Source organism: Mesoplodon bidens (assembly GCF_964165515.1).
Source record: "Mesoplodon bidens genome assembly, chromosome: 10".
NCBI classification, from domain to species: Eukaryota; Metazoa; Chordata; class Mammalia; order Artiodactyla; family Ziphiidae; genus Mesoplodon; species Mesoplodon bidens.
Window position 1 is genome coordinate 14,901,822 of NC_138172.1, and position 18,804 is coordinate 14,920,625.

Consider the following 18,804-nt stretch of genomic DNA (forward strand, 5'->3'; position numbering starts at 1 on the left):
TGTATTTGCCATCTGTATATCTTGTTTGGTGAGGTGTATGTTAAGGTCTTTTGCCCATTTTTTAATGGAGTTGTTGGTTTTCTTATTCTTGAGTTTAAAGAGTTCTTGGCATTTATTTTTTATCACAATCTTTTATCAGATGTGTATTTTGCAAATATTTTTTCCCAGTCTGTGGCTTGACTTCTCGTTCTGTTGACATTGTGTTTCGCAGAGCAGAAGTTTTTTGTTTTTTTTATTTTAAGGAAGTCCAGGTTATTATGTCTTTCCTTCAGAGATCTGCCTTTGATATTGTATCTATAAAGTCATGGCCTTACCCAAGTTCATCTAGATTTTCTCCTATGTTATCTTCTAGGAGTTTTACAGTTTTTTGTCCTACATTTAGGTCTGTGATCCATTCTGAGTTATTTTTCTTTTTTGTGTGTGTGATGGGTGTAAGGTCTGTGTCTAAATTCTTTTTTTTCTTTTTTTTTTTGCATGTGGCTGTCCAGTTGCTTCAGCACCATTTGTTGAAAAGACTATCTTTGCTTCATTGTATTGCCTTTGCTCCTTTGTCATAATTTTCTTTTTAGACAAGTTTTCACTCTCTAAATAGACTGTAAAAGCTAAGTATTTTTTGCTTAAATGATATAGGGGTCAAGTGATATAGGGGTTTTAAGACCATGAACTCTAAAGTCAGCTTGCTTTTGCTTTGTGTTCTGGCTCTCTCTTGTTGGCTCTGTTCCTTTGGAGGCACTTGCTTGCTTTCTATAAAAATTTCCATGTAAATGGAGATAACAGTAGTAATAACATCAGTTTGTTTTGAGAATCAGTTTTTTTAAATGTATTAAAAATTCTGAGGGGCTTCCCTGGTGGCGCAGTGGTTGAGAGTCCACCTGCCGATGCAGGGGATGTGGGTTCGTGCCCCGGTCCGGAAGATCCCACATGCTGCAGAGCGGCTGGGCCCGTGAGCCATGGCCGCTGAGCCTGTGCTCCGCAATGGGAGAGGCCACAACAGTAAGAGGCCCACGTACCGCAAAAAAAAAAATGCTGAGATAAGCCTAGAGGATAATGAGTAATCCCAAATGGTAGCTGTTCTTCTTTATGTGTTTTGTATTTTTCAACAATACCTATAATTCATAGGTACTAAAGAAATACATGTTCTCTGTTTGTATATACCACAAAACCTTTAGTCTTCTCTTTCTAGGTGCAGATGTATATTTATTACCATTACCAATAAATTCAGTAAACTTACCGAAAATCACTCAGGCAAATAATTTCTTTGTTTAAAAGTAAAAGCTAGGGCTTCCCTGGTGGTGCAGTGGTTAAGAATCCGCCTGCCAGTTCAGGGGACACGGGTTGTAGCCCTGGTCCGGGAAGATCCCACATGCTATGGAGCAACTAAGCCCGTGCGCCACAACTACTGAGCCTATGCTCTAGAGCCCATGAGCTACAACTACTGAGCCTGTGTGCCACACCTACTGAAGCCTGCGTGCCTAGAGCCCGTGCTCCGCAACAAGAGAAGCCACCGCAATGAGAAGCCCGCGCACCGCAGAGTAGCCCCTGCTCGCCGCAACTAGAGAAAGCCCGAGCACAGCAACGAAGACCCAATGCAGCCAAAAATATAATAAATAAAATAAATAAATTTATTTTTAAAAAAAGTAAAAGCTAGTTAAAAATATAAACATGATGCTTATTTAGCTAAGTGACTTTCAGTTCGTTTGCTGATGCCATATAAAGTAGGACAAGAGTTGAGGTAAAGAAATACATTCACATCAGTCTTAGCAAGGACAAGGCTTGCTTATCCTTTGCTAAGAGGATATAGAGCAAATTTTAATCATTCTTTTATATAGTTCCAATCATGAAACTAAAGTTTTAATAAAGTACTTAATAAAAATTTTTTAAATTATTATGGTAATATGGACCCTGTTTGGGGGTTCCTAATTATTTAGTTAATTTACAGAAAATACAGTTATTATATCCTTTGTATTTTCTTAGCCTCTTCCCTAGCTCCAAAGAAGTAACAGTGTTCCTTTGGTCTCTTGTATTGAGTAACATCAGGCACAGTGTGTTTAAATTTATATGTATAATGGGATGTGAGTGGAGTAGGAAAAGTAAACAAACTAAAAACCTACATGGTGTGGCATCACCAATCGGTAGCACAAATAAATTCAGTTTTGCTATGTTTTGTCAGAAAATATGTTTTTCTCAGGTGCCTAGGGGAAAAACACGGCATGCATGGCTGCATGCCCTTTTTTCTTACTACTTGTAATGGACTAAAGGAATATTAATCAGATTAAATAGCTAAAGATATGTTTGTCATGAACTGATTAATCAAAGATGATTTGAGGGTCATTGTACAGTTAACTGAGAGGATTTAACTAGCAAAGGATTGTTTAGAAGTATTACCTGGAGATTAAAAATGGACTCAAACACATTTTAATTTGCATAGAAATAAAAACATCACTGCTGCCAGTGTCTAATTTTTAAAAAATTCCTGGTTTCTATGGTTGCATTTTATGCCTAATGCATAATTACTGGTGTGAACAGCCAAATGTTTCAGAGTTAAGCCTTTGGTTCAACCGTTCTAAACTCCAAAGCAGAAATCAAGCATCAGATATTCAGACCTTAGAATTCATCAAAATGTGACTCCTTCTTTAATATACACAAATAATTTAAGCAACGGCTTTGTAGTGGCTGACATACAATGCAAAAACAGTTTCAGGGTGACTGAATTGTGACATAAATTAGGAGATGCCAGATAAGAACCTTTGCTAAATAACATAATTATTTGGTGTCATGATGTGTCTTTGCTTCGATGGCATGCCAAAGAATGTGCTGCTAGGCTGATTCCCATAAAATGTGAAGGAAGTGTGATTTAACATTAACAAAACTGCATCAGATGGGGAGTTTAGCTAAATTAATCCAGTGAAAGAACCCTAAGAGGAATATTTAGCTGTTCAGTAGAAGAAGGGAAAGATAAAGAAAAGTGTCTGCATTTGCTGCAGTATTTTAGGATGCCTGAGAAAACACAAAAGGGAATTAAAACAGATTCATATGCTAACATGCCTTACAGCCCAAGCAAATCAAAAGAAAAGATAGGAAATTATAAAGTTAGCAAATGACAAAAAAGTTGTGAAAATAGGACTTAAAAGAAATATCTTAAAAAGTATGCTCCCAAAATAACTGGAGGCAAACCGATTGAAAACACAATGGGAGCAAGAGTTGTGCAAAACAGAATGGAGAAGTTTGAACATTGCAAGGACATTTTGGCTACACTTTCATTATGTTTATGATGATGAGCCTATTGTGTGATTTTCCTCAAGGCTTTGAAATTTTGCAAATGTAAAGCTGTATCTGCAGCTTACTTTGAGATAGATGGATGAGATTCAAACACAGCCAGGTGAACTTAAACTAGTAACTTTATCCCTGAGGTCTTTGTTTTCCCTCAGATATAAAAAGTGAGGGAATTGGGCTGGAACATTCATGATTATTACCCCTTTCACTCCAGCTTTGTAATTCAGTGATTTCAGAATATGTGTATCTCAGAAATGCCTCCCCTTGCTATCTTGAACGTGGGTAGTTTTGAAAGTGATGGATGCTAGTGGGATTTCCCATTCTAGATCCCCTTTGGCTACTGAATTATTGTACTCCTCAGAATCTTTACAAAACTAACAAACTGGCTGAGAATGGGAGGACAACTTGGATGTGCCTCCTAGTCTGCTAATTCTTTCTTCTTAATTATAACACATAATTTCATATCAGATCAAGTCCTTTATGGAGCTTAGGGAGTTTATCCCTGTTTGTTGAATTTGCATATCTGTGTCTTATATGTCACCCAAAATTATATTGTATGTTACATTGAAAATCCAGTCAGTCATTTGAATGTTCTGGATGCAGGATGCTAAGCCACTAAGAGGACTGAATTATTTTATTTTATTGATGTGAATTGACTCCATCTTTCAGTACACTGACAACTTACAGACTGATCCTATATCTTTTATTAATATAAAAATAGAATTTGAGTGTATATATCACAGTTTTCTCTACTTAGAGAAAAAATCATGGATGAAATATATCCTGTATTGAGGAAGGGAAGTCTAAATCTAAATCTTCAAAGTGGCATCAATTATGAAGCTAACTATGGGTTAAAGCTGCCACACAGTAAACCTGCTCCTCCTACATTCCTCATGTAGGAAATTTTCCTACCTACCCTTCAAGCGCCAGGTCAGTTACCTCCAACCTGCTGAGGCCTTTCTCTCCTCCTGTAAGCTGCGTTCGTGAGTCTCTACACCCTCTTCTGTCTGTGGTGACACATGCCCCACTGCACTGGAGCTGTTGACCTGCCTGCTTCCCCCACAGGATTCTGGGCTCATTCAAATTTATAAACCTAGAATCTTCTACACGGACTGTCAAATTGGTTTGCAGTTGTGCTTATAAATAAGTGAATGGTTTGACAAGTTACACTTGAGTATAAGATTTGTCACTCTAACTCAGTACTTCTCCAGCTATGCTCTCAGGAGATCCAGGGGATTCTTGGGGCACTCCACGGGCTGCTTGTGGCTGAAAAGTGATGAGGGTTTAGAGAGGGGCTCTGATTCTCCCTCCAGGACATTAGCCAGATTAGTTCAATTTTACTTGTTTTATGAAATGAGCTCTTGCATAAATTTCATTTGGAAATGCTTTTTAATTCTACTATTGAAAAAAAGAAAAAAAAAGATATAGGGAAATAATAGCCAGTGACTTAAAAAAAATGCTCTGACAGCCTCACTCTTCATTTGGAAAATATTAACAAGACTCACTGTCACGTAATGGGTCTGGCTTTTATTTCTTCAACTGGATCATAATCTCTACCAAGACAAAAATTCTATTTCTATCTATTTCTATTTATTTACTTTCTGTATGCCCACCAGTATCTCTAAAAAAGGGTGGGCGTAACAAACACTTGTCAAGCAACCATTTTCTTTCCGAGTGAGGAACATTATACTTTAAGCATATCAAGTGATCACTTTTTTCTGCCAAAGCCAAACCAAGAATGAAAGGTCATTTGTATTAATTGCACTAATAACTGACCTTTTCTGTCTATAAAATTATTGCTGTTGAATACTTAGGTAAACTGTGGAAGATATAAATGTCACTCAGAAATTAGAAGCAAGCACTTAAGTAAGTTGACACCATTCGAAGGCCAATTGTATTCATATTTTCAAAAAGTAACTGAACTGAGGACTTACATCTCCTCAGCAATGAGATAAGATGAAGAGCTGAGCATGTTAGTACAGGAAGCAGAGTTCTTAGGGGAAAGAAGATGAAACAAAGTTTCTATTTTTTAAATGGTACATTTGCACCAAATCAGTGTTTCTCTAGGTGGTACTGAACAGTCTCAGCTTTACTTGGGAGCAGAGGGAGTGAATTTGTAAAAATGCAGATTTCTCAGCCCTTCTTCTTACCCACTAACTCAAAATCTTGAATGCAGCTCTGGGATCTGCATTTTTCACAAGGTTCTTATGCATAATCATGCATGATCTTGAAATCTTATGCATGAAAATCTTATGCATGATAATGAAATCTACCAATCCAGCCAGTGAATTCATAGCAACTCTATGATGAATCTTATTCATTTTCAGTGATAGCTTATAGTACAAGAATTTATAAGATGCTATTTATTTGTGGAACTTATTTGCTTTGCCATATTTGTCCTTGGCTTATAACCACAGGATGTTATTACCCATCATTAAAACATTTTAAATAGAGAACTAAAGCAATGATAGTCTAACTAAGGAAGCAGTGTAAAACAGCACACACCCAGCTGGGCAGGCTGGGTTTAAAGACAGGCTTTACATCTTTAATGAACTGGAGCTTTTTCAGACCATGTCAGGTAGGTGGCTCTGCAGGCATTGTGCTAAAGGGTCAGTGCTTCAGGCCAGTGGAGGCCAGTGGGGATAAAGAAAGGAAGATTGGATGGCAAGAGGAAAAAATAGGGCAAGACTGACAGGGGCACACATAGGATTTTAGCTTGTTACATCTTTGCGTGACACAGGCAAGAGTATCAGATGGCTCTTGACATCTTCAGCATGTATTCCCTTGGAAAGGCTCACCTTAACAAGGCTTTCAGGAGTTGAGTATGAACGATTTAAAATTTTATTACAAAGAAGCAGCACAGAAGGGAGATTGTAATAAGCCTGGCATTATGCAGACTGTCATTCTTCCTTAAACATGGGAACATATGGTTCATTTGCCTATTTGATACTCATGCTACCTAATGTACTAAGCACTATTATATTAAGTAGTTGGTGATACAAAATAAAATTAGGTTTATTTGCTTGTTCCATTAGGAAGCTCTGCAAGGAGGAAGGGCTAGGAAATCCTGCTTACCAGTTGCTACATTCTGGCTAAAGTTGCATTAAAAAAAAACATGTGTGGAGGGGATATTTTATTAAGATTGAGCGCTTGGGGGGTAAAGGTTTTAAAAAAGAAGGAATAGTGGTGATTTGGAAAGCAGTTATTGAAAAATGCATAGAGAAGTGTCAAACAGGGAGGGAGCATCATACAATCGGCTTCCTTACAACTGGGCAGCCAGACTCCCATTAGCTGATGCCCCACAGGGTAAGATGGCTGTGAAAAGGATCCAGGGAGAAAGTGGAATGATAGCTAAGTGTTGGGCAACAGGCTCTGTAACTAAAGGAACTACTTTGTCCAGGTAGCTTAGCAAGGAGAAGAATGAAGACAGACTCTTTTTTTTTTTTTTTTAATTCTGTTCCTTTTCTGTGTCACTGTGCTAAGGGCTTTCAAATAGGTTCTCCCAAGTGTACCTTTTTACCCATGAAGAAAAGAAAGATCAAGTGACTTGCTCAATAACGATCAGTTATCTCTTGGCACAGAGAATGACATCTCATCCTTGTTTCTCCTCATCTCCTTCTCTCTCATTTCTGCTTCCCTTCTCTACTCTTCTTCCCCTGGCCCTTTCCTACAAGGTACTATTGTGTCTAAGAGGGAGGTCTTGGGAGTTGAAGTGCCATGCAGATGGAAATGGAGTGGGCCCACTAAATTGGGGGATTGAAGGCGAAACTACTGAATAAGCATCGCTACTAGATTCCATGCCACCTAATGGGTTCATTATGTTCCCACAGGGTACACCATTTTATGAAGTGCCCAGGGCCACGCAGGTTTTAATGGTGTCATTATTGTAGGATAAAGCACAAAATCCAGGATTTGATAAGATCTGTTTAGAAGTGTGTGTATATATATATATACACATATGTATCTGAGTGGAAAGAGGTAATGCAATCGGTTCCAAAAAATCCAACAGTCCTCTTATTTCAAGTCTGTGGAATATGATCACATCCTGAAACCAACTGCTCAGGGGCAGGGGCAGAATCTCTATGACTGAATGAGTTCGATTCTCTGTGAATTTCAAAGTGCCTTTTGTATTCAGCTCTTTGAGATTACCAGGGTAAAAGTGGTACAAACATAACCGTATGCTCTGTGGCAACTATGTCCTTCAGAAATGTATCTGAATATGAAAAAAGTGTGCTTTAGTTTTTTGAGATATATGAAAAGCCTGGTGTACTGCCTGTCATATGGAGGTGCTTAAAATGGTTATTTTAATTATTAATGACAATTAGTCTAACATATAGCTGGATTTTATTTTACTTCATTTTATGAAATGATGGAGAAATGTGGTGGATTTTTTTAGGAAAGTGAAGAAGCAATGTGATGGGTTACCTATTAATTCAATTATTATTCTTTCAATAATAGGTAAAAACATCTGTCCATCTCTTTGTTTTTGTTGTTCAGAGCTTGTGTTCCCACTCGGACAAGATCTCAGGTGATGTAGGCGTCTTACTGAATGCTGCCCTTCAGAGGATGTTTTGAGCTGTCTTCCCAGCAGGTTCACATTTCCTGCGTTTTCTATTAAATTCATGAGGTGACCCCTGAACAGGTAGCCAGCAGCCACTGGGTATAAGGAGATAAATCTAGGCCTTTGATTTCTGTCAGTTCACTTGCTAAGTGGATCCACAAGGCAAAAAAGAAGCGATTAATCAAACTTAGCAGATGTGGAATTGATTCCTTCAGTTGCCTCAGAATGCCTTGCACAGATAAGCTTAATCTGTATTCATCTTGACTTCCTGTGGTGAAGTCTGTGGTTTTTCCCTTGGCTGGTGGAAGTAAGAATGTGTAACTTGGATTTGCATAAAGGTTAGGATAACAGCAGTAAATGCACCCAATGGTAAGAGTGTATATCCATCCTTTTCACACATGCTATGTCATTTGAGTCTCATACAACTCCAAGGGTGAGACAAGTATTATTTTCTCTATTTTTCAAACAAATCAACTGAGAACCATTGAAGTTAAAGGACTTGCTAGAAGTTATCAACTTAATGAGAAGTAGAGTTCATACCAGGACTCAGATCTTTGACTCCAAATAACTTAAAAACAAAACACTTTCTTATGAAGGCATATTATGTATCATGTAGTTGGCTACTTAAAAATTATCTACAGAACCTAGTAAAGTATTGGGGGTATAATTTTTGCTCATCAGATCTTTACAGAATGAATGAATGAACACATCATTGGTCTATTAATTACTAAATACGTTTTTGGTTTAACTGCAAAATCTCTTAATTCAGGTAGACACAAAACAATGTAAATTTTAACTTTCATTGATTTAGCAAAGTAGAAAATATGCATTGGACATCTGTTATGTTCCAGGTTTGTTCTAGGTGCTGGGCCAATAATGGTGAGTTAGTGAGCAGTGCCTAGTACTCTTGGGATGCTTAAATCTGGATGACAGTGCCCTCTGTAACCTCTGAATCCATTTAAACAGATCATTTTAGCTGTTTTGACAATTCACAGCAATCACCATGTTTGGCTCAATCACTTGGTCACCTGAACAAATCGGTAAAACATGTATAAAACTATGAGTAGGAGTATGATAGAATCTGAAATTTCAACCTGCCAGGCTAACTTTTTGCATTGATTTCTAACATATAATCTCTGTTCTGGCAGTCATTGCATGGGTAGCATGCTTAGTATTTCTGAAAGTTGTTTTCAAATTATTTCATCTTAAATAAGTCCAGGAAACAGTGACCTCAATGAAAAAAACAGTAGGCTAGTGATTTTACCCAAGCTCAGGCCACTCGTCAATGACAGAACTGAGACCAGAATCCTGGTTTTCTGATTCCCAACAAGGGACTCTTGATAATACATCCCAGTTTCTTCCACAGGAACATACCATTGCTTCTCTTCAGTCTAGGTGCTGTTTCTAAATGACTGGTAGCTCCAAAAAGAAAGAGGTAGATGGAGTATGACTATAGATTCCTGGCAGGAAACCAGGCAGCCTTAGGGCTCTGTAATGCCATCTGCCTATTTTTAGTTGGAGTAAAACTTTTCTCTTCTGACAGCCAGCCACGAATATAGACACTTGTAAAGATGGAACTCTTAAAATAGTCAAAACTTTGTGACACACAGGCCAATAAGAAACACCATATTCAGAAATGTTGCTTGATCTGAATTATCAACACATGAAATTTGGTAAAATCACGTGACAATAGCTTTCAGAAAATAAAGAGTTTGAGTATGTTCTCCATTATTTGCAGAGAGGAAAAGATCTGGAAACAGAGATGGCAGATTTGGCATCAATTCTAAGCTTTGCATTAGCTATGTGATAAATGCTGTCTGATTCTTGTAAGACTGGAAGAAATTGTCAAAAAATATATATTGCCACCATTTTTATAAGTAGGGCATACAGTAAGATTACTTTGAATAGGCTTCTTTAGAGTCCTTTCAATCATCTCTAGATAGTTACACTTTATTGGAAGCAAGTGTAGCAACAATGAAATTTCAAAGTAGACAGGATGGTATAGAAGTTTTATAACAGACTAAAAAGGACATTTCCCCATGTAGATATTTCCAAGGTCAAGAGCTAAAAACTGTTCCTACTTGGAATCATTTAAACTGTTTTCTGTACCTGATTCTTTTAATCTTCCTGTGTATACAGTTGTATCGTGCTTTAACAGAGTATGAAAGGATAGGAATTACATTTATTTTGCTATTTAGATAAAATATTCAGGCTGATGTGGCATTAAAATCTGTGTACTAAGACTCAGTGTTCTGTGTTTGAGTTAAGGATCTAGCTCTATAAAATGTGGACAGTGGACTAGGTCTCTGTCTCCTAGGGTAATTAATTTCATTAGTTTCAGAAATTATGGCTACCCCTATGGTACACACACACACAAGTGTGTGCACACACAGTGTAAAAATGTATACACAGACTCTAAGTCAAATAACTTTTATTCATGTATTGCAAATGTTAGAAGAACTATTTTGTGGCATTAGGTACTCTTTTAATATTCTCCTCCCCAAAATGTTCTTCCAGTGTGGTAGCTATTTGCAAGCTGAATGCAGTTACTTTGCTAGAATTTGGGATCTGTCCTGGCAACACTGACTTGAGAAGGAGAAAAGATCATGGAGAAAAGAGTCAGTTCCCTTCTAATGGCTCATATCAAAGCTATAGAAGAAATAGTCAACCTTAGGCTTGAATGGGCTTGGAGAGACTACTTGGCTCTCTGTTCTCTTTTAGGAAGATGAGATGCTTCTAATCCATCTTTGATATAGAAGCCTATCAAAGACGTGACTTACTCTTAAGTTACGGTGTAATTAGGATAGAATAGAGGCTGGGCTATGTCTTCATTGTACCATACAGCCTCCACAGTTAACCGTTATGCCCTTTCCCTCCTTCCCTCCTCCTTCCCTTCCTCCCTTCCTCCATTCCTTACTTCCTTTCTTCTTTCCTTCCTTCCTTCTTTCCTTTTTTATAATCACTGCTCTAATTTTTACCTTCAGCCTGTTTGGAAATCACCATGATAAGACTACAAAAAAGCCATCAAGTCAACACAAATAGAAGCATGGGTGCTGCATTTCCCAATAAGCTGCATGGAGTCAACTCTTAATGAAACCAGTCATCTCAGAAAACAATAGAAGAGGGGGCAGGATAGGAAACATGCAGAAACACAAAGTCTCACAGAGCTGGCTGTGTGTGACCTTTGCAAATTACTGCTTAAGGTCAGCTATACCTGGCAGAGATATACATCTGTAATTACTGTACTCTGCTGGGGCTCGACTTTTTTTCCCAACTTTTTAGGATGCATATTCAGGAGATAATTTTATTTGTTTTCTTTTGCTGAAAGCTGTAATGAAATTCTAAAGCAATGAGTGAATGGAATTATGAAAGAAGAATTTGTAAATAAAAATCATGTGGGCCATTCCTTTAACCCCAGTGAGACAATGCTGAATCTGATATAACTATTAGTGACTATTTGGAGGCTAAAAAGATCCCAAATTCATCCTATATGGGGCAAAACAAATAAAACAAAAATCTGAAAAGCTCTTTTAAAAAGCAGTTTCCCTTGTACCCTACAAAGCTTTTCTTTTCTCCCTCTCTCTCTCTCTCTCTCTCTCATTTTCTTACCTCCATCTAAATCTTTTTCCTTTTCTTTCTCTTCCCAACATGCCTTGCATTTGGGTCTTTAAAGGTTATAGAAGGTAAACAGTAGTCATTCTGGCTCTTTAGGTGAAAACTTACAGTCACTTTAGTAAAGGAAGCAGAGCTAATCGATCTTTCCGAACCCTCAGTACAGAGCCTGTGTTTGAGCCTATGGGATCTCTTGAGTTTTCCTGTTCTACAGCAATATATTTAAACCTTGATTAGGATTTAGGACTGAAAGAGAAAACATTTAAAGAAGATCCACATCCAGATCTGTTGGGAGTGCTTGCAGCAGTTTCCCAGGTAGTCTACATGAGGAAGGAGCCCAGCTGGGGCAGGGCACCAGTTTTCCTTTCACCTTTCTCTTCACCTTAGTTTCGAATTATCTGTTCTTATGTCTTGAGGCATTTCCTCCCAGAATAGCCTTTCTCTAAAGCTGGTAATGCCTTACATATTCATCCTTTTGGACATATTCATTCATTCTGCAGACATTTATTGAGTTTGGGTTCTGTGCCAAGGCACAGGACGTACAAGGATACATTTGACAGAATCCCTCTCCTGGGGAAAGCTTCAGTCCGGGGCTGTAGAGACCCCTGGAGACAGAAAACAGTAAGAAAAGAAAGAGTGCCTTTGAAGGGGCTTTCTCTTTATGTCTCACCATGTCAGGAGAGGGTCTGCAAGGCAGCAGATATAAAGGTGAGAACACTCTACACAATTAACACTGTTTATTTGCTTGTTTTAACTTCCTTTTCTCTCTTCCTGACCACAAATGCAGTCTGAGATCAGAAATGACAAAATGGTGTCCCTGCAACCCGCCTATGGACATTTTTTTTTTTTCTGGCTCAGAGGTTTCAGTGCCAAAAATCAGATTTCTAGCTTTTCCTGAAATGTTAGAGGTTCTTCCCATAAAACAACATTTGACTGAATTCGGAGTTTATGACTGCCTCTTTTAGGTGTAGAACTCTCTCTCCAGTCCTTCACAGTCTTCCAAGATTAACAGATAGCCATTTTTTCATCATACTTCAGTTGTCTTTTCTTTCACTTGGCCTGTTTCATTACTTATGTTACCTGCCTGGTATGTATTTGAGTTTGTGACATGTATGATGCTGAAGAAGTGCCCATTGAACCATTTTCATATCTTCAGCACAACAGCTAATTCATAGTAGTACCCCATTGTGTATTTGATCACATAGAAACACACATGGGTCATTAAATTAGAGCTACAACTGTAGTCAAGTCAACTCTGGGTATACAAGGTTCTACAGCACAATGGACTGAAATGTATTATGAGTAGAGAAAAACATCTGTTTTGGGGCTGTCAAAACTCTCCCAGAAAACATACCAGTGCTGATCAGGGATTTCTCAACCACATCCATAGTAGAAGGAAACCTCTCTTCTTTCTCTACAGGAACCTCTCTACATTTTTTTCATGTGGTGAATTCATTTTTGTCCTGGGGTGAACACCTGTGTGACTATTTAAAAACTGCAATGCCAGGTGTGTGAGTGAGTGCCTCCTTTGTATAATGCTCTTCTCAATGATTACTCAGCAGGCTGGGTCAGGAAAAAGCCTTCAAACTGAATATAGAAAAAGCTGTTAAAGGATTTTTTAAAATATATCTGTTACAAGTGCATGCACTGAAAATATTGCAGTCAAATTATACAAACAGCTCATAGCCTTGTAAGATCCTTTTGTTTTTACCATCATGTGAAAATGTTTAGTATCTCTGCATATGTAGTTGTAAGTTGGGAGGGAGTAATAAGGGAGGGAATTTTGGAAGACCTAGTAAACCCTAAAAATCTGGAAGATATTATATTACAAAATATTTAAAATATTAAAACAAAAGAGATTTGTTTACCTTTTGCTTTGTCTCAGGATCTCCATTCCTCTTTTCCAGGAGATGGCGGCCCTAGGGAAAGCATTCGGTTTGCATTCGATCACAGTATCCCCACCAACTTGAACAACTGAATTTTTTTTAATGGGATTTTTGGAGAAATCAGGAGCTGAGGCTAAAAACAAAATTACAAAATTGTTAAATTACTAATATCTGTAAACAAAACTTTTTTCAAGCTACTTTGCTCAAGGTTTTTTTGGGCTAGTTATGGATTTGACATTTTGGAGTCCGTTTCCATTTGTAAAATGAAGATGACAATAGATATTACCTCAGAAGGTTAGTCTAGGTCTTGAATGAGATAACATTCAATAAAGAAGGGTAAATAGTGCCTGGCACAAAGTATGGGCTCAGTAAACGTAATTTATTTTTGTTTTGGTGCTGGTCATTGTGATAACAAAAGCATTGTGATAACAAAAGTGAGGGAGGAAGCAAGTTACAAAAAGTCACATTCTTAATAATATTTATAATGAAGAGGGTGAAGATGGTTCCACAAGAACAGAAGACAGAATTTTAACCCTGATTAGGGAAATTACTAAATCTGTTCTAGCCGAGATAATAATCCTAAATGTGAATATACATATATGACAATGAAATACCTTTGAAGTAAATCAGAAGTACATCATCATTATTTTAGATTTCTTCAGGCATGCCTTTAACTAGAAAAATGGAAATAGTCTGCCTTCTGTTGAAGCAGGCAGGCTGAGTAGAAACTTAAAAAAACAAAACAAAACTAATCTTTGTCAGTTTCAACAAATACCAGTTCATGAGAGTGGTAAATAATTAGACTGCCTGGGTGCATCCAAGTCTTCCCAGCTCCATTCTTGTGGGAACCTATGTGTCCAATCCCCATTCTTAGCCTAAAGTCTACGTGAACTGAAGTTCTTTCAGATATGCCATGTTCTCTTCTGGGCGTTTCGAGTATGGCTTCTCTGTCCTTCCACTGACTTGTGCATGCTTTTTCTTCTTATCTCAGCTTAAAGAGAATGTTCTCAATTTAGATTATGTTCAACTGATAACACCTATTCAATTCTTCACTGTAATAATCATGATATTTTAAAATTTAGCCTTTTTTTCTCTGTGAAACTACAGGTTCTATGAAGGTAAAGATCACTCTAATTTTGATAATTCTGTTTTAGGTGCTTAGTACACAGTAAATATTCAATAAATACTGACTGAATGAATAAACAAATGAATCTGTGTCCATCACCCATATGCTCATGAAACTGTCTTTTTGCTTAATTCCTCCTCTCTTTCATCTCCTGTCTTCATACCATTAAGAAAGCCTTAGGATGAAAGATATCAATGAGTCATTTATCCTGACAGACACCACTGGTTGACTGTCCCAGAATATCATCTGCAAACCACTTCTATCTCAACATTTTCCACTATAGGGGCTGATTTTCCCAGCTTCTCTTGAGGTCTCAGTGGTCACATGACAGGGTTCTAGCTAATGACATAAAAGGAATCTGCTGAAAGGGCTCAGAAATTTTTTCTTTTCTAATGAAAAGGACTGTCCACTCTGTCTTCTTCTGCTTTGAGTATGGACTTGATTTCTGTAGCTACAGCAGTCATCCTGGAACCAGGAGGCTACAAGCATGAGGAAAGAGTTTAAAGAATAATGTCATCAAGTCACAGTGCCATTGCTCAGCTACCACCCCTGAAGTTATTATTGAGATAAAATAAATCGTTGTTTAAGTCTCTATAAATTGAGGTTTTCATTTCTTATTTTCTTATTTTCAGCTGAAAACATTCCTAATAGATGCTTTTGGGGTTGTATTCAAAACCTCATGCTGGGATCAGCTTTGGAGGAGCCACTTCTGGTTTGGATGAACCCAATAGTGGGCTCCTCCAAGCCCTAATATGTTGCCCTAGCAGAATAATAATTCTCACTTAGCATTTTTTTTTTTTTTTTTTTTTTGCGGTATGCGGGTCTCTCACTGTTGTGGCCTCTCCCATTGCGGAGCACAGGCTCCGGACGCGCAGGATCAGCGGCCATGGCTCACGGGCCCAGCCGCTCCGTGGCATGTGGGATATTCCCGGACCGGGGCACGAACCCGTGTCCCCTACATCGGCAGGTGGACTCTCAACCACTGCGCCACCAGGGAAGCCCCTCACTTCGTATTTTTTTAGAAGCTAATTTAGACATTTTTCATTATTTCAAGGAAAAGCAATTTCTAATTTACGGAAAAATTGGATTCATATTACATATAATCATAGCTTGCTAAAATGTCAGTTTGAATTTTTTGGCTATAAATGAATGACTTACCTAATACTCTCAATTCTGCATTTGCATAAATTATCTGATATTTGTTTTCTGCAGCACATTGGTAGATACCAGAATCTGACACATTCAGCATAGTTATGATAAGTGTCCCATTTTCTATTTGAATTCTTTCCTAATAAAAGAAAAGCCACATAAAGATGCTAGTGTGTTAACGTAGGTATTCTCTTATCATTTATGCATATCAATGAGCTATGATATTTTGGTGTATGAGAACTGTTGCTTATGAAAATGAGGTTAATATACTTCAAGATCCTGAGAAGCTTTCTGGAGTTTAAGAAAATGGAAATATTCTTAGTATAATTTTAGTGGTTAGTATATTTTATGTTACCTTATTTCTTTGAATATTGGCATTCTTTGCATAGAAGGTATGTTGTGTTACCTTTCTGTTATACGGTATATAAAATAATTTGGAATACTCTATCTACCATTCCAATTTTCCAAAAAACATGGTTGACAATAATGTTAGACATGGATAGAGTGATGAGCAAATTTCCTTGGATTTCCATCATAATGTCTCAAAAAGACTTAAAATATGATGACTTGATAATTTTCTAATTCAGTACCTAAGTTGAAGGAGCTAAATTCTTCTTTTCTGAAGTTGACTGTAAAGTATGTTTAAATAGCCAAAATCTGTTACAGAGTCCCATTTGGAGTATAGAAATATAATTTTGAGTGTATAGAATGAAATAATTTAATAGTGCAAATATAACTTTAAATATTTCAGGGTACCTATTACCATCCTCTAAAGATAACAAAAGTAGGCTGGAGGAAACAGGGAATGTTACATGCAAAGGGATTCAGGAATTAAATTTCAGTAAAGCCAAAACAAAGAACGGTGTTCCATTCAGATTCTAAACAACAGATGTTCCTTTTATCTCTAACTGTGCCTATAAGTGCAAAGTAGAGTGGAGAATTAACACAATTATTTGGATAATTTGATGGGAAAAATAACCTTGTCTCATTTTCTGTATATTGTAGAATAAGGTGTGCTTTAGACTGAAAAATGTGGATAACTGCCTCAGTTCTCTACTTCCCTAAGTTTAGAGACAGCCATTAGCTTTCATAAAACCAAGATACTGGATAATGATTAAGAGCTTGGGTTCTGGAATCAGATTATGTTTAGAATATTAATTCTAACATTTACTAGCTGCGGTGTGACCTTGGACAAATGGACTTAAGCCCTCTGAAACCAATATTTTTTCATTTATAGAAATAATAATCATATCTCTCTCATAAAATTGTCATGAGGATACAATAAGATAATGCATGGAAAATATTTAACACAGGGCCTGGCTCATATGAGAGTTCAGTGGATGTTGATGATGATGATGATGATGATGATGATAATGATATCATCTGAATACAGATCCATCACTGAGTAATGTGTGACCTTGTACAAGTTGTGTTCTCTACCCTTAGTTTTCTCATTTGAAAAATAGCGATATTAATAGCTATGTGAGGATTAAATAAATTTAAGGATTAAATAAATTAGGGTATATAAAGATTATACTGTATTTCCTGGCACCTACTAAACACTCCAGAAACATAGTTTCTGTTAGTAACAAAATTTCCCTAGCAGAGTAGGTGAATGTTTAATATCAGCACAGTTGCTTACCTCTGGATTGAGGCGTTCACCATTCTTTAACCACGTGTACCAAGGGTTTGGCTTTCCACTAGCTTTGCATTCCCAAAGCAAGCTGTCATAGATGGATAGGTATGTATTTTGGATTTTTTGTTCCCATTCTGGAGGGGCTGTTTCAAAAAGAAACAACAGCAGCTATTTAGCAAGTCAGTTATCCAAGACATTATTTTACATTCCAAGGACTGTAGAAATCAGAAGGACAAGGCTAACTGGGTCTGGTAGTACTGTACACACATGATTTGAGGGAAGAGAAATGCAGGACCCCCAAAGTAGGATAAGAGAAGCCCTGTTGTAAATATCAGTGGACCTTTTGCGTAAGATTGATGTTTGCCTTTTGTCGTTTTGCTGCACCTATATAACAACTTGAGAGTTGTGGGAACAAGGCTAGAGAATAATTCCATGTTAACTATTAGTATATAGGTCAAGTTAGAAAATGTACATCAAATCTGAACCTCTGTGGACAAAAGGCTATTGATTACATTTGGATTAAACTAAGTAAAATAATTGTATCTATACCCGATATAGTTACAATTCAGTAGTTTGAAGCATAAATCAAATATCAGCCTCATCACATTTTAGTACAGTTATAATCCCGTTTTTTTTTCCTACATAAAATTCTTGACAGGGAATGAGAACTTTTGGAGTTGTATATAGGTTAAGCATCTAACTTTGATCCTAGGCATGAATTTTCCAAACCTTATTTTCTAATCTGAGAAAGTTCTACATAGTTCTGAAGCAAAAAGCAACTGGTAATTGATGTTGAAATGTTATTTAAGTGTAAGGTAGTATTATCCTTTCTAACATTCATGGAAACAGGGGTGTATAAGTTAAATGCTTTAAAATTAATATTTCTTCTATAATGATGATAGGAAAATTTCTGGATTTGCAATTTAATCCCTCTCCTTTGTTTAGATCTATTCTAGATATGTTGGAGTGGAGGAGCCTTCCTTTGGAATCTCAGTCTATTACAATCTAGGTGTTTTATATGTGTTGTACTCAATTCTCCCTCCAAACTTTTATAGAGAATTTTGTTGTATGGGTGTTACAACACCCATGTCTGCTCAAGAAGACATAGTTAGAAAAGAGAAACCTATCTTTTTACTCTGAGAGCAGAGCCGAAGTCAAGGGCTTGTGTTCAGTTTGTTGATTTGGGAGTGCTGGCCAAGTGTAAGGTGTCAGGAAAAGGGAGAGTCAACAGGGAAGGAAAGAGTTAATGCAAGGATGAGTTATTGAGTTGACCACCAGCACGGACGACTGTTACTCCATCCTCTGTGAATGTATAAGGAGTGTCTATAACTGCCTACCCAGGAAAGGAGGAGGAAGCATTTATTCATTGGCTCTTTTTCACAGTTATTCAAGGGCAGTGCAGGTGTTAACTATTAGGACATCCAGGTTGTGTGTGCTTAAGTGCTGAGTAGGTTCTTGAAGGGGCCAAAGAAAACTGGAGCACGAAACAAGATGGCCTTCTGTGGCACCTGCGGTAAGACTCTGTCAGGCTACACCTGCAAACCACGGTGCTGAGCTGGTC

The 18,804-nt window shown here is 37.4% G+C and overlaps 1 protein-coding gene across 1 annotated transcript in view; it reads right to left on the reverse strand.

Annotated features, from left to right (window-relative positions):
- The window catches only part of CNTN6 (contactin 6), a gene marked incomplete at both ends in the record, with an annotated part of 245,183 nt that overhangs the window by 54,934 nt on the left and 171,445 nt on the right, over positions 1-18,804 (reverse strand). Inside the window, 3 exon segments of the mRNA XM_081246253.1 lie at positions 13,315-13,465; positions 15,617-15,746; positions 17,250-17,386. Of these exon segments, the coding sequence (XP_081102379.1) occupies positions 13,315-13,465; positions 15,617-15,746; positions 17,250-17,386 (418 nt within the window).